Consider the following 17218-nt stretch of genomic DNA (forward strand, 5'->3'; position numbering starts at 1 on the left):
ATACCTTTAGGTACTTTAATAGACAACACAATATACTTTTAATGTATGTTTATATCGGCCTATCTCTTTTATGAATATCTCAAACTCTTTTAATTATGTATTTATTGATTTTAAAGAAAGATATTCGAGCTTTCATAAGTAAACTTAAGTGTACCGAGATACAAATACTTGGTAGCAAATACTAACGGGCACTAAAGTTTTATTTACTGTAATGTTAAACTGAATGGCAATCTTTAACAAGAATTATAGAGAGATTAAAATATAGAAGAAAAGAGCCTTTTACTGTGATAACACCTTTTCTCCCTTGTTTTCAAACAGCTAATGTGCGTCACGTTTTTGTGTTTTATAATCTTAAAACGTGAGATGTTTTTATTCACTTAGAGGTCCAGGTTTCAGCGGAGTGGCTCATCCTGGTAAACTTTCTTCCCTCACGCGCGTTGTAGTCCTGCCATGCAAAATGAAGTGTTTGCGCCGCCTGCCGGATAAAATAGTGCATAACTATAACCTGTGGCGTGTCATTGAAGCTGTGGTGTCACTCAACATGTGAAACATCAGAAGAATCTCTGGACAGAATTTAGGTCATGTTTACAAGAGGAGAGCTAACCTCATTCATGCGTTGTTTTAGTTTTCTTATATCAAACCGGTTAAATTGAAAAACATTATATAGTTTGAGATTTTATTTTTTCTTTTTTTGCTTTCATTTTAAGTTAAGTTTAAATTTGTTTTACCTGCTGTTTTTTTTTTAGTTCAGAGAAGTTATTATTTTGAAAAAAGGCTTCTTTTTAGGTTTTTTCTTTTATCATTGGTTTTAGTGTTGGCTTAAGTTCTTGTAACAATTTGGGATACTTGTCTGAAAGGGGGCAGAAAAATAAAACATCTTTCAATTAAAAAAAGAAAATGTAAACGGGCTACTATTCATTTTCATTTCATTTTTTAAAATTGATGTTTTAATTCAATTCAGGACCTAGAATTAATTTAGCAGTTTTTATTCCATTTTTCGTTAGCTTTTCAAACACAGAACCAAATCTCAGTAAGTTTTCGTTTCTTCTTGTTAAGCGTAGTTTTCATTTAACTAAAATGGTTTTTTACACTCTAGTTTAACCCATTTCGTCAGTTTTAGTTTTTTTATAATAACCTTGGTAGCCAAAAAAGTTCGCACTGTTTTACCGTTTCCTCCGTTGGGAGTTACTGTTACAGTCAGGCACTTTGAAGGGCAGTCCTTGGCGGTCCTAAATCTTTTATCCCGCACATGCGCAAAAGAAAAATTCTCTTTCTCGGTGGACGCAATGGCGGACGCAGAGTGAGTGTTTTCTGTTGTATCAAAATCTAAGCACATCCAGTGTTTAAACTTCCATCTTTGCTTGTATTACGCTCTCGATAGTTAGTTCAGTATCAATGCACTTGGGCGTTAGTAGTATTGTTCGAGATTACCAGTATTATTGTTGTTATTATTACTTTTATTGACACGTAGGTGCGGGAGTAGTTAGCAGTACAACATGGCTGTCTCTTCAGCCTCCCAAGAGCTCAAATAATTTTTGATTCTCCTGTTCGATTATAGACTACGCTTGGTGTGAAGTTAGTAATCATGGCCGTTGCCTGCTCCTTTACAGTTAATGCCTTTTAGGCATGTAGGGTAGCTTTACATGAAGGTTGACAACATGCCTTGAAGCCGGCGTCCGGCAAGTGACAGGCTAAGCTAAGACCTAGAGGCGGCAATGCTGTGGAGCATCGCCGTGGTGAGCTAGCCATGAAAGCTAAGGGTATATTTTATAATCAGACTAGTGTGTTAATGGTACTTGTGTCTCATTTTACAGAAAAAAGGTTCCGGCGGTCCCTGAGAGCCTTTTGAAAAGGCGAAAGGCCTTCGCCACCATGAAGGCCATGCGCATCAAGAAGATGCTGGCAGAAAAAAAGGTAAGCATGTCTGGGGCTGTATGTAGAAAAGAGAAAAGTGGATGTGTTTGGTTGAACACGTCAGTAGATTGTGACTTTCACATTCATTGACCATGTGTTTGATGGGTTCACAGGCCCGTAAGGTGACCAGGAAGCTGATCTACAAGAGGGCTGAGAAGTACCACAAGGAGTACAGGCAGATGTACAGGCGTGAAGTCCGCCTGGGTCGCACTGCCCGCAAAGTGGGAAACTACTATGTCCCAGCAGAGCCTAAACTGGCCTTTGTCATCAGGATCAGAGGGTGAGAAGTGGTGTTATATGAAATTTCAACAAAACGTTGTAAGAGACATCTATATGGATTGCTTTGCCTAAAGTGGACAAAATATCACCCCCTGCCTTGCTATTTGTTCTACTCTTGTGATTTCAGCCAGTAAACAGTATAAACTTAATGGGGTCAGTTTAGCAATCCATCTTGATGTGGTCTGAGTTGTGGTTAATGATGTACCCTCTTTCCCCGACATATCGACCATGGTGATTCAAACATTTACAAATAAGCCAATTGTGTCTGAAACCACAACTGATTGTGTGCATAACATATGTGTACCAAACTGTACATTTAAGGTAATCTTTTCGTTTCCCAGTATCAATGGAGTCAGCCCCAAAGTCCGCAAAGTTCTGCAGCTGCTCCGTCTGCGCCAGATCTTCAACGGTGTGTTCGTCAAACTGAACAAGGCCTCAATCAACATGCTCAGGATTGCTGAACCTTACATTGCTTGGGGGTAAGACTGTCAAAACTTGGTATTAATTTTGGCTTTATTTCATTGACACACATAAAGAGTGACATTGTGGATTTTAGTGATGGTGTACAGTTATAAAACGTTTACTTCAGACATTTTAATCTCTAAAATGTGGTTGATGATGCTCAACTTTTTTCCCCGTCTTATCGACGATGGTGAATTCAGAAACTAAGCCAGTTTTGTCTGAAACCACATTTAGTATAGAAAACAGTCCAGACAGCATAGAGAACTTCTATATTTCTAAACTTGAAGATGTTTTTGGTTTGGCTAAATAGCGACTCAGTAGTGGAAGGCATTTTAACAGACTGTTCTAAATGAGTAGATGGAGGAAAGAGGAAATTATTCTGGATGGAATTAATTCTGGAAATGTAGAAGCTGAACTTCCAACCACCGCAAACTGCGTACACGTAACACTGCTTTTTTTGTACACAATTTTCAGGGGGAATGTTCAGTTTGTACATAATATAAACAGAGGACTAATATAGAGTTTTTAAGTGTAGGCAGGTTGATGGGTACTTTTTCAGTCATTTTTTTGTTGGCCAGGCATCGCAGGCTAATGAGTAGAGCTCAATGCCCACCCCAAATTGAACAAGGGGGCGAAAAGTTTTTAAGTTACTGCTGATTAGGGCTGCACTGGTCTGACCCTGGTATCAGTGAAAATACTGATTCCTGAGGTCAATTGATGCTGTTCAGTTCTAGGTCTATTGCAAATGCTTGTGCTGGGTCACTGTCCAGTTCTCCAGGCCTGATATAGCACAAAGGAAGCCAAGCGATCGGCTTTGAAAGTGACAAAACACTGAACACAGTTTGTAAGCACAAGTGCATTTAAAAGCTTCTACCTGCCCTCTCCACAAGTGCATGAGAATGTCTATCGGCGTTGACGGCTTTTATAGCTGTAAACTTCAACTCTGAACTGGGATATGAAGTACTAATGAGCAGCTCAAAACAGAAGATATTGTGGGCCACCAGCATGTGTGACATTTGTTTTATGTAATTTGGGAGAACTTGCTCGTAAGGCCATGCAGGTACTCCAGTAATTAAATGGGTATAAAATTCCATCTTTAAACCTGGAGCTTTTGTCATGGTGCAACATTTTAGACTTAAAAACCTCCACAGATCACAGACCAATGACTGAATTGCATCTGCCATCAAGTAAATGCTTTATTAGATGATAGAAAAGCATGATGTTCTGAGAGGCAATAGGAGCGACTTATAGTCATGGGCAACAAAGGAATGCAAAGCTTTAGCTGCTTTACATGACAGTGGAGCTAAGGGTTTACTGCCACAGCAGAGTGTCCAACTTTTAAATTGCAGAAGGTGCTGTATTTCTTTAACCTGACATTTGTGCCTAAATACCAGTTTACACTTTTTTTTTGAAGCAGAAATGTTATACATTACATATCATGCAATCATTAAAGTGACTTTTTTTTTTTAGAATAGTCAGAAAAAAATCCTCCTTTCTTCCTTTTTGTAAATTTTTTCTTATTGAATATGAGAATGATATGAAAATTACCACTCCTTTTAATACAAAAAGTTACATCCAGTCTGCAAAACAAGTCAAAATCAGTACAAGTTATTTAAAAAATGTTGCCCTTGTTTGATCTATTGTGTTGGTTATAGCATAGAATTATTTATTGCTTGTTTGCTGGAAGTACCATAAGATGAGGAACTTAAGAAATAATTGCACATCAAATCACAATCTGATATTGGAGGGGAAAAAAACGAAATTGCATTATTTTCCCAAATCGTTCAGCCCAATTGTACATTTTTTTATGTGAAGTGAATTTACAAAGATTGAAAAACCTGATGCTGCATGCATGTAAATAATTACTGGTCTTTACCTCACAGTGAGGAATACATGCTGCAATTTTAACACTGTTGGATCAGTATCAGCAGATACCCAAAGCCCAGGTAGTGGATCAGTACGTCGCTGCTGATGAAAACCACAGCATTCAACAATATATGTAGCTTTATTTAAGTGTTGGGAGTAAAACATTAAAACAGTTATTCCCACCTGGTTGTTTGGCACTACTCAGTAGTGCTATAAAGACTAAAACACAGGTGTTCTGTACTTGTGAAGCAAAGCTTAATAGTTCCAAAGACACTCACACTTTTTTAAAGTGTTGAGACCTCTTTGGTTTTGTTCAATTTTAAGGTTTTGCTAGATAAAAACCAAAGGTTTGAATCTGATTTCTGCTTATGTGGGATGAAGTGCCATTAGTTGGACGTGCTTCCCATGCTGCAGTGAAAATATTGAGCAGAGCGCTCTGGTTACATCTGAGTGATGCCAGTGCCATGTAGAAAATGTCAGTTATGTAATGGATATTTGTTGATATTACTCAGCTGATCAGTAGCATGAGGGAGTGCAACATTTTATAAGATGCTTGTTGCATTTGTAAGCGCTCAGTTCAGTTTGAATCTTAAGCATTTAGCAACCTACATGAGTAGAAGGCTTGCCTCTTTTGTTTAAAGTAACACCCAGTTTGATTACTAAAACTAAATTCAGCTCTCACTGAAACATCTTGACTACTTGTTGGATTGTCATTCAGGAACATTTTATGATGAGATCGAGGTAAATGATAATTAATGGAGGGAAGGAGAAATGAATCCTTTAGAAATCCTACAGCGCATGAAGAAAAGACCTGGTCTACCTCTGTGAACTATGTTGCTGGTTTTGAACTAATTTCATAAACCTTGTGGCCTCTTCTCCCCCAGATATCCCAACCTGAAGTCTGTGCGCGAGCTCATCTACAAGCGTGGCCATGGCAGGATGAGGAAACAGCGCATTGCCCTCACAGACAACGCTCTGGTGGAGAAGGCTCTCGGTATGAATGTTATCAGTATTCATGGGTGTAGTGGTGAAGAAGTGCTCTGGTAAAACAGGCGGTATTGAGGAGTTGTTTCCACGTAAATTTTAACTTCTGGGGCACAGATTTGAAGCAACCTCATGAGGTGGTTATGCATTATGAAATGAAGACATTAATGTGTGGTTAATGATGCACACTTTTTTCCCCGTCTTATCGACTGTGGTGAAAAAACTGAAAACTAAGCCAGTTGTGTCTGAAACCACTCATCAGTCATTGTTTTAGTTCCTTTTGACCTTCTACCTCACTGATAAGATGTTTGCACTTGTGTAGCTTTGAGGTTGGTGAACTTGATATACGGCTTTTTAAATGTAAGGAAACTTTACCTCCATAGCTGAACATTTCGGGATAATTTTTGCAGCAATGTTAGGCTGAAGTGTTAAATTTACAGTTATGACCTTGGATTTCTGAATATCAGCTCTCTTGCTTTTGAACGAGAGAATAAGTCGAGCTCTTGTCTGTCCATGCAGTAACTTGTTGTGCATACGTCTATTTGATCTGCAGGCAAATACGGCATCATCTGTGTTGAGGACCTGATCCACGAGATTTACACAGTCGGAAAGAACTTCAAGCCTGCCAATAACTTCCTGTGGCCCTTCAAGCTGTCCTCACCCCGTGGTGGCATGAACAAGAAGACCACACACTTTGTGGAGGGAGGAGATGCTGGCAACAGGGAGGATCAGATCAACAGAATGATCAGGAGGATGAACTGAAGTTATGGTGAGTTGTAGGAACAATGCTGGTTTTGAAGGCTCATTAGGTGTGGTTAATGATGCATTTTCTTTTTTCCCCATCTTATCGACTATGGTGAAAACAAGCTGAAATTAAGCCAAATATGTCTGAAACCACACCTAAGCATTATTGTCATAATTGGAGACACTCCTCTCAATAGGAAAGCTGTAGTGGAAGTAAAACGAGTGCATCACCAATATTAGCTCTGTCCCCTACAGATCCAAGTGTCAAGCATGTGTTTTGTGCAGTTTTAAAAGTGGATGCATGGTATTATCTGCATGAAATCAGTAATGGTGGATAATAGCTCAAGAAGTGAATTGGTGATATTAGTGGATTTTCATGCTGGACCAACAGCCTGCGTCAGCTGAAGTCTTTTCTATATTAGTAATTCCTGACTCTTGAGAGCATGTTTTAAGGACTGAAATTTGTGATTTGAACTTAAACTTTGTTTTTTAAGCACTGATAATTTAGGTCTGAGCTACATTAAAATATTGCTAGCAGTATCGGCTGAAATAAATTCATTAATATATCTGTAAAAAATGAATATACTACTACTTCTAAATTTAGAATCCCCAAACTATTTTTTTACCTTACTTTCCTTTGAGGATACCTATAGAGCAGTGATACACAAGGTGTACCTCTTTCGTTATGGTGTGTGGCTCTTTAATGTCTTGATTTGAAAAATTATTCCCCCCAGGAAACCTTTTACAAGGCAAACTTTGACCTCAGAAGTTATCCGTTGCAAGTCACATTAATCGGTTGTTTCCAGTACGCTTTAATTTTGAACTTAATTTTCAACCTTTTTTTTGGTCTCCATTGCCCTGATTGGCAATTTTTGCCATTTTTAATAATTTTTGGCAGCTTTTAGCCCACTGTTTCCTCTTTTTGCCACCTTCTGCCAATTTTTGCCACTTTAATCCAATTTTTGCCATTTTCCACCACTTTTTGCCTCTTTTATCCTGCTTTTTGCAATTTACATTTTTTCCCATTTAAGCTGCCCCTTGCCATTAAATATCACTTTTGCCCATTTCCCCCACCTTGTTGCTGCTTTCTGCCCATTTTAAACACTTGGCACTCATTTTTTTTGCCACTTTATGACCATTTTTGCCACCTGTAACACTTTTGTCACTTCTCACCCATTTCTGCCACTTTTCTCTCCGTTTTTGTGATTTTTCACCCAGTTTGCCAATTTATGCCTTTTACTCTGTTCACCCATTTTTAGCCTCATTTTTGCCCCTTTTACCAGCTGTAACTTATTTTTATTGCCCCTTAAACCCATTTTTTCAGTACTTTGCTTGTGGCTCTTGCACAGGTATTTTTCATCCATTAGGCTCTTTGGTTGAGCGGGGTTGAGCTATAGTCACAATTATGGATGCAGGATAATTAGATTTTTGCAGACATCTTACATGCTGATATTTGCACATTGATTTTGGCTCAAACTGATCTTTAAATGTAAAACTTTAGCCCTTAAAACACACAAATTAGAATCAAATTGACAAATTTTGGTCCTTTGACACTTTGAAGTGTAATAATGAACAAAATAACTTCAGCTGACATGTAAGTTCCTGCCAAAAACTCCAATTTGTACAGTTAATATTTACAGTGGATAGAAAGTTTTATAGTCAAAATATGGGTGGTAAATATCAGCAGAAATGGTCATGTCTGCTAACAAATGATTTACCAGTTCAGCTAATATCTACTAATACAGATATGCTGTTATTGTGCACCCTAGCTACAATAATAATCCAAACAAATGAACCTATAACTGGAAAAGACTACCACGTGTTTTTCATCTCTAACAAGCTGTTTTTGTCATTTTCAGGTTTTCAAAGGACTCAAAATGTTAAATAAAAAAAACAAACAAAAGCAGTTGTCTTGTCGTTATTGTGTTGTGCCATTTCAGCCATCCCTGCTCTGTCACTGTCATCAGGTAACTTGTTTTAAACATCAACAAATTCATGTTGGCCTAGTCAGTCAAGTGTTTGGTCCCTTCACCTTGTAGCTCTTTTAGAAAGATTGTTTTTTTTTTCCTCAGAGGGTGAATGTTGAACATGAGTTTAAACAAAACATAAAAAGGCAAGATGACTTGATTTCAGAAAGGTAACCCGTTTAAAGGTGTAGTGTTTGAGTTAAATTTTAAACGGACAAGGTTCAGCACGACGAAACGTGAGTAAGGCAATGTAACGTTAATGATGAACTGCTCAACCTGTTTCCATGACGACCCTGTGACTCGTTAGCATTTGTGCTGCAGCCTAGCTTTGCTGCACGGAGATGACTTGCCAGCTTACATTTCCCTTTTAAATGACGAGCTGTACTGTATTTTAACAAGTAATTGAGCGCTTTTTATTTTATGGCGGCTCCACTATGATGACTTTCCAGGTTAACCCATCGCTACCGACAGCTAAGGCTTTAATATCACAGGGAAGCTCCAGCTGCAGCCAGCGCGGCCCTGATGCAGCTGAATATCCTCCGTACAGGAACTTCGGGATGGGAGCAGGCGGGGGACCAGCAGCTTTCAGACAAAATAGTGTGGTAAAGAAGAAATTTCCTGTGATACAGCCCTTGAGTGGTAAGTATGCATGTCATAAAAATCGGCTGCCTATCCTGATGATGCTGCTAGCATATAACGGTGCGTGTGATGGATGCTGACCCAGTCATCTGTGTTGTAGAGTCCAGGGACTGGAGGGATCTGGTCAGCGACTTCATTGTTACAGGGTGAGAACATTATTACATGCGTCAGCATTAGGCTGTAACTGGTATTAGATTTAAGGATAAATAAAAGTAAATAGTAGACATGTGTATCATTATACTATGTGGTGCTGAAATTGTTCAAGTCTTTATCTTGGTATGGTTGCATTATTTTCTCTTTAATATGTTCAGGTCGCCAAATCTAGCCAAAGATGTCACACTGGAGTTGGAAAACACTGACCCAAAGAAAGACCTCTGTGGCAGACAGCTTGTGTTTGATACTAAATGTAAGAACTGCTATACATATGAGGCTTTAAGAACTACGTTTTATAACACATTAATGAAAGTATTTCTTTGGAAGAAATCCATTTATCTTTTTTGACCTTAAAAATGGATTAACGCTCAATTTAAGGCTTCTTCCTGGATTTTAACTGGATGGCCAGTAGGTGGTGCTGTCTTCATATATAATGAACAAAAATCTCTCCAATGCGTGTTTTCATTGGTTGAGGGCAAGATTATTGTGGACTTTCATTAGTTTTTTATTTATTTTCCACTTATTTTATTCCTGCTAGTTAGTTAGTTTAAATTGCGTTTTGCAAAAATTGTTGGTTTTAGGGTTTTTTTTTTGTTTCAGAGATAGTTTTAGGTTTTTTTTTCTCAGTAATGTGGGGTGCTTGAGTGAGACCCTAAAGGGCCAATCATACAATATGAAACTATTCATTTCATGTTTTAGTTTTCCAATAGACAGAAACTACACATAAACGCTCCGTATAAAGACAACGCAGACAAAACAAAGATGAATAAGAAAGAAGTACATTAGACCCACGCAGAAAACAAACAAGCTCAACCTCAGTATTTTCATATCCTATATCATAACTCCAGTATCGATTATAGAATAAATAAAATATGTTAACATCTCACTGAGCAATTCACATGAAGTTCCTCCGTTTCAAAAACAATGTTTTATTTAACCTACTAAAAGTTTATAGTCTAAATAATCAACCCATATCCAAGCAATATACTTTTCTTAGTGACAGTTACTGTCAATCTTTACTACTAAGGAGACACCGGAAGACAAAGGCTGTTTAACTTAGAACTTTCTATGAAGTAAACACTTGTATTACTTTTCCCCATGTATTTTCAAACTGAGTCCCTTTGTTCCTCTCAGTGGCTATTAGCTTTTCCTTTTTTCAAATAATAAGACTATTTTTTTCAGTGAATTATTGAAGGAGGATATGTCAAAAATTTATTCATAAAGGGTACTCCACAATTTTCATTTCATTCATTTAGATTTTACATTGTAGCTCTTAGGGATCGAAGATCACGCAGGTGAGATTCATCACATGACAGCATGAAAACAAAGCCATGTGTTGCATTGCAATCACTTCATGTGGAAAGCATGATCTTTATGCTTTCTTTCAGGTTTTTTTTTATGTCAATAGGCCAAGTAAAACAGGAAATATGATCATTTTAATTTGATATGAAAATAAATGTTACACACAGGGGGCAGTGGACCATGCTGTACAAGACTGGCACTGATATTTTTTTACATAATTTCAGCATATTATAATCTATTTTTTAAAATGACAATATATTGTTTTAAAAAAATTAAAAATCCATTTTTGTGGGGTGTTGTGTTTTTTGGAGGCCCTATATCTACCTATCCTATATCTATACAGTAAATTAAACTTAAAAGATATATAGTTTTCATTTTATAAAGTTGAGGCAGTGCCAAAAAAGATTATACCAAACATGAGCATGGTATACATTTTCTGACTGTTGTTTGTCTAAAGAAAATTCCCAAAATGACAAAATAGCCAGTGGACCTCTAAGGGTTACAAAAATTGGAAGACCTAAAACTACAACTGGGTGAAGAGTGGTCTTGAATCAGATCAGACCATCTTATACTCCCCAGTTTTGGGTGTATATGTCAGACAGTGGGCTTGTGTCGAAGACAAAGACTAAGGACATGTCTGTCATTTTAGTTTAGTTTAGTTAGTTTTGCAAGCACAGAAAGTTTTAGTAAGATTTGGTGTTTTACTTAAGCTCCATTTTATTTTAGTTTCAGTAAACTAGTAAACTAGTAAACTAAATACAGAAATTGACAACCACAGATAAAACCCTAAAGAGTAAGGGAGTGAGTAAGTCATCAAATAATAATAATTGAAAAAAAAAAATAGAATAAAGAAAAAAAAGAAATGAAATAAATGTAAAAAATAGAATAAATAAAAATATTTCAAAGAGGAAAAAAATATTCTAGAACATACGATTTAAAATGTATGAATTTTGGGTAAGATTAATGTAGAAACAATTTAAAGGTAGACAAACGTGGACAAATTTTTACATATTAACAGCAGGTTTTTAAACATGTGTCTTTACTTTTACAAAAACCCACAGAGCTAGCCATTTAATGTCCAGGGGGAGTGAGTTCCAAAGATTTTTAAAATATAATTTTGACATTTTGGTTCTCTAGTTAGTTTTAGTTCACTATTACAGTGGTTCTCAACTGGTCTGGCCTCAGGACCCTCCAGTCTGTCTTATGACAGATCACGACCCAAGTCTAAAAAAAATTCAACAATGCATGTTTACTTAATTGTTGAAGTTGAATGTTGAAGTTTGGAGCATGATTGGACCAAAACACCTGATATAAAACAGAAAAAGGACATAAATGATCCATTTCTATACCTTCTTTCCCCATTATTGGGTGTCCATTTTGCCAGTTTTCCAGACAGCTTGTGAAATTACTTCATTATCATGGGAAAAGTAGCCATTTATTGCAAGAAGAAGAGATGAATTAGTTGAAATATTGATCAAACATTTAAATTGACCCAATTTCATCCAATTTCACAGTAAAACATGGTAAATTAAAATGTATCTATGCATGTCCAATAAGGACCTCAGGACTTCTGCCACCTTTTTTTTTCAGACACCTAGTTGTGACCCACTGAAAACTCCTCCACAACCCACTTTTGGGTCCAGACCCACCAGTTGAGAACCACTGCACTATTATGACCTTGGTCAAAATGTGTAAAATCAGGAATCTGACTTTCTGACTTTCTTTATCCATCCTTGAACATCTTTGAATTTCCATATAAAGGAGTACTGCTCCTGAAAGGCTCTTCTTGCATCTCTAATTCTTGATTATTTTTAGGTACAAGGTTTGAGAGGACCAGAACTGTTATTCCTCCTCTTATGAGAGACTATGGTGTGAGCAGACCTGGCAGCATGTATCCCTTGAAACTGTCCAAGGAGATTTCCTACAGCCACTCTGGTCGGCCCTTCACCTTGGGGTAACCGGTGGATTCTGTATATCTCAGTCCATTAGCTGAAGCTGCATTCCTTATAACATATTTATAGAGACAGCTACACAGATTGCAGTAATTAGACTTTGTCTTAGTCTTTGTCTAATGTATGACAGGAATATGAAATGAGATGAAGGCAGGCAGATACTAATAATACTGAGACGTCTTATTTCTGTCACTAGCAGAAAGGTTCAAGCAGGTTCTTAGTGTTTGTTATTGCAGTTACGTTAGGTGCATGATAGCAGCTAAGTTATTAGAGTAATCAAATAAGAGCTATGTAATGCTTTTAGTCTTTCAGTTTTATTTGATTGTACTTATTGTTAAAGGATGTTAGTCTGCCTTAAAGCACTTAAACTGTTTGCTAAATTCTCTGGCAGATGTTATTATGGTCTTCTTAAAACTACAAACTGATAGCCAAAAAGCTTGACCCTGACAGCGCTCTTATAGTTGCATGAGTCATTTTCTACAGAGTGCCTTCAAATGTTTTTTTGCAGATGCCCTGAAAGATACGAACTCAACACAACTCCAGAAATTGTCTTTCCCTCCACATTAGTCCTCAATGGCCGAAACACCTTCACAGTGGGGAACTGCAAGCTCAGCAGGTATCTTTTTTTCCTCAAACTAAATCAGACCAGACCAATCAATAGTTCTCTCAATTATTCCTGAGCCCTCCTCCTCTTCTGCTTTCCCTCTGCTCTGCAGGCCTAAGGTGAATTATCCAACCTACACACTGCAGACTGTTAGAGACAATCAGAAGAGTAAGTTTGTTTTCATGTTTTCACTGTGAAGCTAAGAGTTTGAAAGTACGTGACTCGTCAGTCCGGGTCAGGTATTTGTTGTGGTCTTGACAAGTCAAGTCAGAATGTCTTGTCTGCAAGTGAAAGGGATAATACAACCTTCAACCTGTCCAGGTGTTTATGGTGATTTATTGGCAGCAAACATGTCATGTTTGATGGATTTTACTTCAAATAAAATGGGACGAGAGTCCGCTTAGAGTGAGGCTGTGTTCAGTGTTCCAGCTGGTATGTGGGGTCTTACTTTAAAATGCTTGGCTTCAAACTGCTAAACTTTCCTTTTTCTCTCTTTTTAAATTTCTATTATGATTTACTGTAGTACACAAAACCCTCTAAGCTCTGAATAAAGTCCACTCATTGGAAAACAGCTTATAATAGTGCTTGATCCAGCATTATTATAAGCTGTTTTTCACTCACGCACTCCTGAAAATTTCACAAATGATTACAGGGCAGGCTGTTCCCAAAATCTTCCTGACTGGCATAAAAACAAATGCACCTCACTGCGGGAGACTTTCACTGCAGGATGAGGACTGGGGAGGCAAGGGCATGATGTAAAAGGGACAGTGCTGAAAGAAGAAGCTATGAGGACAGTTTTAATCTTTATATTTCATATAATTTAGAAGTAGCCACAGCATCATAGGTGGTTTTACCATGGGCAAAGGTAGGCGATTACCTGGGGAATGTGCACCAAGGGGGTTTAAGAAATAGGCAACGTTGTGCACTGCAAGTGAAGTATACAAAAAAATTATTTCAATAATTAAGGGGAGTACTTGGAATGCAAAAAAGATGGGCAGAATGCATAAACAGTGTAAAGATAGAGTTTGATGAGTCAAAAATTCCTAGAAAGCAGTGTTAATTTTAAAAGCTATTTTTGATTTTAGTATTTGTCTTTAGTTTTAGTCAAATTTAAGTCATTTCTACCCTTTATAGTTTTATTTTACAAAAATTTAAGAACAGTTTAGCTCAGGTTTATTCATAAAAAGTCCTTATATTTTAGTCTTTACCTTTAGTCCAAACATTCATTATCTAGTCTCTCTGGAATCTGGTACCAGATCATGATGGTTCTATGCACCCTGCTGAACCTGAGATCTCTGCTTTCTACTGAAAAGCTACAGTTATGTTGTGTTTTGACAGATTTATCCACAGCGGAGAAATATAATGGATTTTGAATGTCCAACAAAAACTAAATATCACTTTAGTCTCATTCTAGTCATCTTGACAAATACTTTACTTACTTTTCGCCAGAGTTATAGTCATCAACTAACACTGCTGGGAAGGACCGTAACTGAATCCAAGCCCCACCTTGCAGCCCACTCATCTTCATCTAAATAAATGTCAAGCAAGATAGATCTACATAGAAATATTAAACACATAAAATAAAGGATTTCTCTGTGTAAAAGAGACTTAAAATAGTTCTAATATCATGATTCATATCAGAACTTTTGTGATTCGAGTTATAATAAATCACACTGAGTTATAGCAGTGTTACTCAATATTACATCCATCCATATATCCATATTCTATACCGCTTATCTCGTTGGGGGTCGCAGGGGGCTGGAGCCTATCCCAGCTGTCATTGGGCGAGAGGCTGGTTGACAGTCAATCGCAGGGCTGACAGAGAGACAGACAACCAGGTACATTCACTCACATAGCAAATTGCAAAAAGGATTAAATTGCAAAAATTGATGAAAAAGGAAAATGGTAAAAAGAAGTGGCAAAAAATGGCTGAAAGCAGCAAAAAGGGGCCATAATAACTTAATAAGCCAGTGAAAATTAACAGACAAAAAATAAAGGTTGACAATTAAAGCCTACTGTGTGAGTGTGGGAAACAAACTGATTAATGTGACTTGCAATGGATGATTTCTGAAGTCATAAATTCCTTTTTTTAAGGTTTTCTTTGGGAATGATATTTCAAATTAAGACATAAAAGAGCCACAAATCATCACTGAAGTGCCACATGTGGCTGAAGAGCCAGACGTTGAGTATCACTGAGTTGTACTGTTACTCATAGAAAAGGTAAAGAGCAAGTACTGCTCGCTCACATTCAGTGTTCAGCATGTCCTGTAGTTATGTAGTTCTGTGACTTTGGTGACTAAAAAGAAAAGCTTCATAATACGTTTCTTCACCGGCTATGACAACTTTAACCAAAATGTAGGAGGGCCTCATACTGCTATTTGCCTGGTGCCTTCAAATGACAGAAATCCCTCCACGTACAGGGAAAACGACTGCGAATGGCACATACTTACTGATGAGCAGAAAAAGAGATGAAACAGACTGAATACATGTGCAACACTTGTGTCGGTTCAACTGGATGTGATAAAATCATCAACCTATTCATGTGGTCCCATCCCCCAATGTATGTAGAAATATTAATAGGAAGGTGCAATAAAAATGAGTCAGTTTGACACCTGTAGCTCATCCTCAAATGTTTGAAAGATTTGAGGAAGTTATCAAGATTTTGTGCCTCAGTGAAACACCTCCATGAAAGCAATAGAATAAAAGGTGTGAAGCAGTATATTTTAACAAGACACCAAAGAAACAACCCCCTGCTTCTTACTCTTTGTCTTTTCATCCCTCTCTGTCCTTGTCTTTGGGTGTTCAGGCCAGCCCTTTCCAGATCCGATGGTGGGAGCTCCACGCTCTTTCATCCACAGGGTAACCGAGCTGTCCGTGTTGGAGGGGGAGACGGTGAGACAAGAGAAGCTCAAGAAAATGAGGAAGCAAAGGAAACCTCCATCCTGACAATCACCTTCTCCCGAGTTACACGGGCTAAGGATCAAAACTTTGGAGTCTGTGCCAACGAGGTCAGAGCAAAACAAAACATCATGGGCGCCGTGCTCCTTCCGGTGTCTTCTTCTTACTGCTTGTTTGTCCTCAGTGACATTAGTTTCCTGCTTATCATGGCTGGTCTTAACATTTTGGGACTCCTGACCTGAGCTCCTCACCTTTAGTGATCATATGCAGTATTTACTATGGAAAACGTACAAAAATAAATGCTGAAATCTTATTTTATTTAGTATTGTTTATTCAGATGTCCCAGCTGCATGAAAAGATCTTTATTTTACCTCTCTAATGGCTTGTAATGGCTGTTATGTAATACTGCCATATTTCTCCATGTATCTTCTATATGTTTCCGATGCTGTTGAGACTGGACCTCATTGCAATAGTGTTTTAAACATTGCTGTTCTATATTTATGAAGCTTTGTTGAGTAAGCTAAATATCTATGAATATATTACATAGTTTAGCAAAACCATTACTGTGCCTTGTCAAACGTCTTCCCGAAATTAAATAAATTTATTTTTGTTAGTACAATTCTTTTTGTCATGATATTTTTTGGGGAAGAAGGACTGTGACTGAAGAGTTTTGGGCTGCAGAGTTTCTAAAAAAATGTGCCCTCAGATCCTAGAATGTGGCACATATCCCACATATCACATTGTTTGGTTGCTGTATGGAGGGCCGCTCATGTTTCTGAATAGTCTTGTTCATTGAATTTAACAATTGTCTTTTTGTTTAGAGAGAAATGAGACCTTCATTATATCTTGAAAATGTAGCTGCTGGCGTCAGAATTTGAACAAGTCTAAACATTTGGGATACTCAGTTTGCACAAAGTTTTGATTCCCTGTCTCACCTTTACAGATGCTAGCTGCATCTCTGTCATAGTCTGAATAACTACAGAAGACAGGTAAGCCTCTTAATACTGCCAAACAAAGCTAAATGTAAGGAGGCTGATCATTATGCTAGAACAGGAAAAAACTAACGTGTGCAAGGATTCTCCTTCTCTTAACAACAATGCATCCAAACATCCATATCAGCAGCAGAATCCAAACCTCCTCCACCATTTAAACCAGAGCACTGGTCGTCTGTTGGACAGCTGTAGGGAGAACTGTAAGTTAGAACTGTCAGAGGCTACATGTTAGCTTTTGTCAGTGGAACGAACTAGAACCATGCAACCAACCCTAACCCTAAGAAGAAGGGACATGTTGGTGAACATAGACTGTAACTACACTTGAACAAAAGTATTCAAATGTCTTACTCTTACACCAGCAACTCTAATGACATTGTTTTCAAAAAACATGTACCTTAATATGTCATTAATATGTCTTTATAGTCCTTTGTGCACTGGGTCACAGTCATGTCAAAATAGAAA

At 37.6% G+C, this 17218-nt stretch overlaps 2 protein-coding genes and 4 non-coding genes across 6 annotated transcripts; all 6 read left to right on the forward strand.

The window, feature by feature from the left end:
- Positions 1 to 1191: 1191 nt before the first annotated feature.
- Positions 1192 to 8155, forward strand: rpl7 (ribosomal protein L7). The gene is made up of 7 exons (XM_041814584.1): positions 1192 to 1300; positions 1815 to 1914; positions 2028 to 2194; positions 2535 to 2672; positions 5406 to 5515; positions 6059 to 6274; positions 8109 to 8155. Exons 1-6 carry the CDS (start codon positions 1287 to 1289, stop codon positions 6265 to 6267), a joined length of 738 nt encoding a protein of 245 aa, XP_041670518.1. The 5' UTR covers positions 1192 to 1286; the 3' UTR covers positions 6268 to 6274; positions 8109 to 8155.
- Positions 2380 to 2471, forward strand: LOC121527762. The gene has a single exon (XR_005993441.1). It is a non-coding gene; the product is annotated as a small nucleolar SNORD12/SNORD106 (small nucleolar RNA).
- On the forward strand, positions 2799 to 2886 carry LOC121527758. The gene has a single exon (XR_005993438.1). It is a non-coding gene; the product is annotated as a small nucleolar SNORD12/SNORD106 (small nucleolar RNA).
- Positions 5674 to 5763, forward strand: LOC121527760. Its single transcript, XR_005993440.1, has one exon. It is a non-coding gene; the product is annotated as a small nucleolar SNORD12/SNORD106 (small nucleolar RNA).
- On the forward strand, positions 6314 to 6406 carry LOC121527759. Its single transcript, XR_005993439.1, has one exon. It is a non-coding gene; the product is annotated as a small nucleolar SNORD12/SNORD106 (small nucleolar RNA).
- Positions 8156 to 8587: 432 nt separating the features above from the next.
- On the forward strand, positions 8588 to 16216 carry si:ch211-171b20.3. Its single transcript, XM_041814614.1, has 7 exons — positions 8588 to 8855; positions 8956 to 9001; positions 9167 to 9261; positions 12126 to 12264; positions 12771 to 12878; positions 12979 to 13034; positions 15673 to 16216. The coding sequence occupies exons 1-7, from the start codon at positions 8651 to 8653 to the stop codon at positions 15810 to 15812; spliced, it is 789 nt and encodes a 262-aa protein (XP_041670548.1). The 5' UTR covers positions 8588 to 8650; the 3' UTR covers positions 15813 to 16216.
- Positions 16217 to 17218: the final 1002 nt, after the last annotated feature.

Source organism: Cheilinus undulatus, linkage group 19, assembly GCF_018320785.1.
Source record: "Cheilinus undulatus linkage group 19, ASM1832078v1, whole genome shotgun sequence".
NCBI lineage: Eukaryota > Metazoa > Chordata > Actinopteri > Labriformes > Labridae > Cheilinus > Cheilinus undulatus.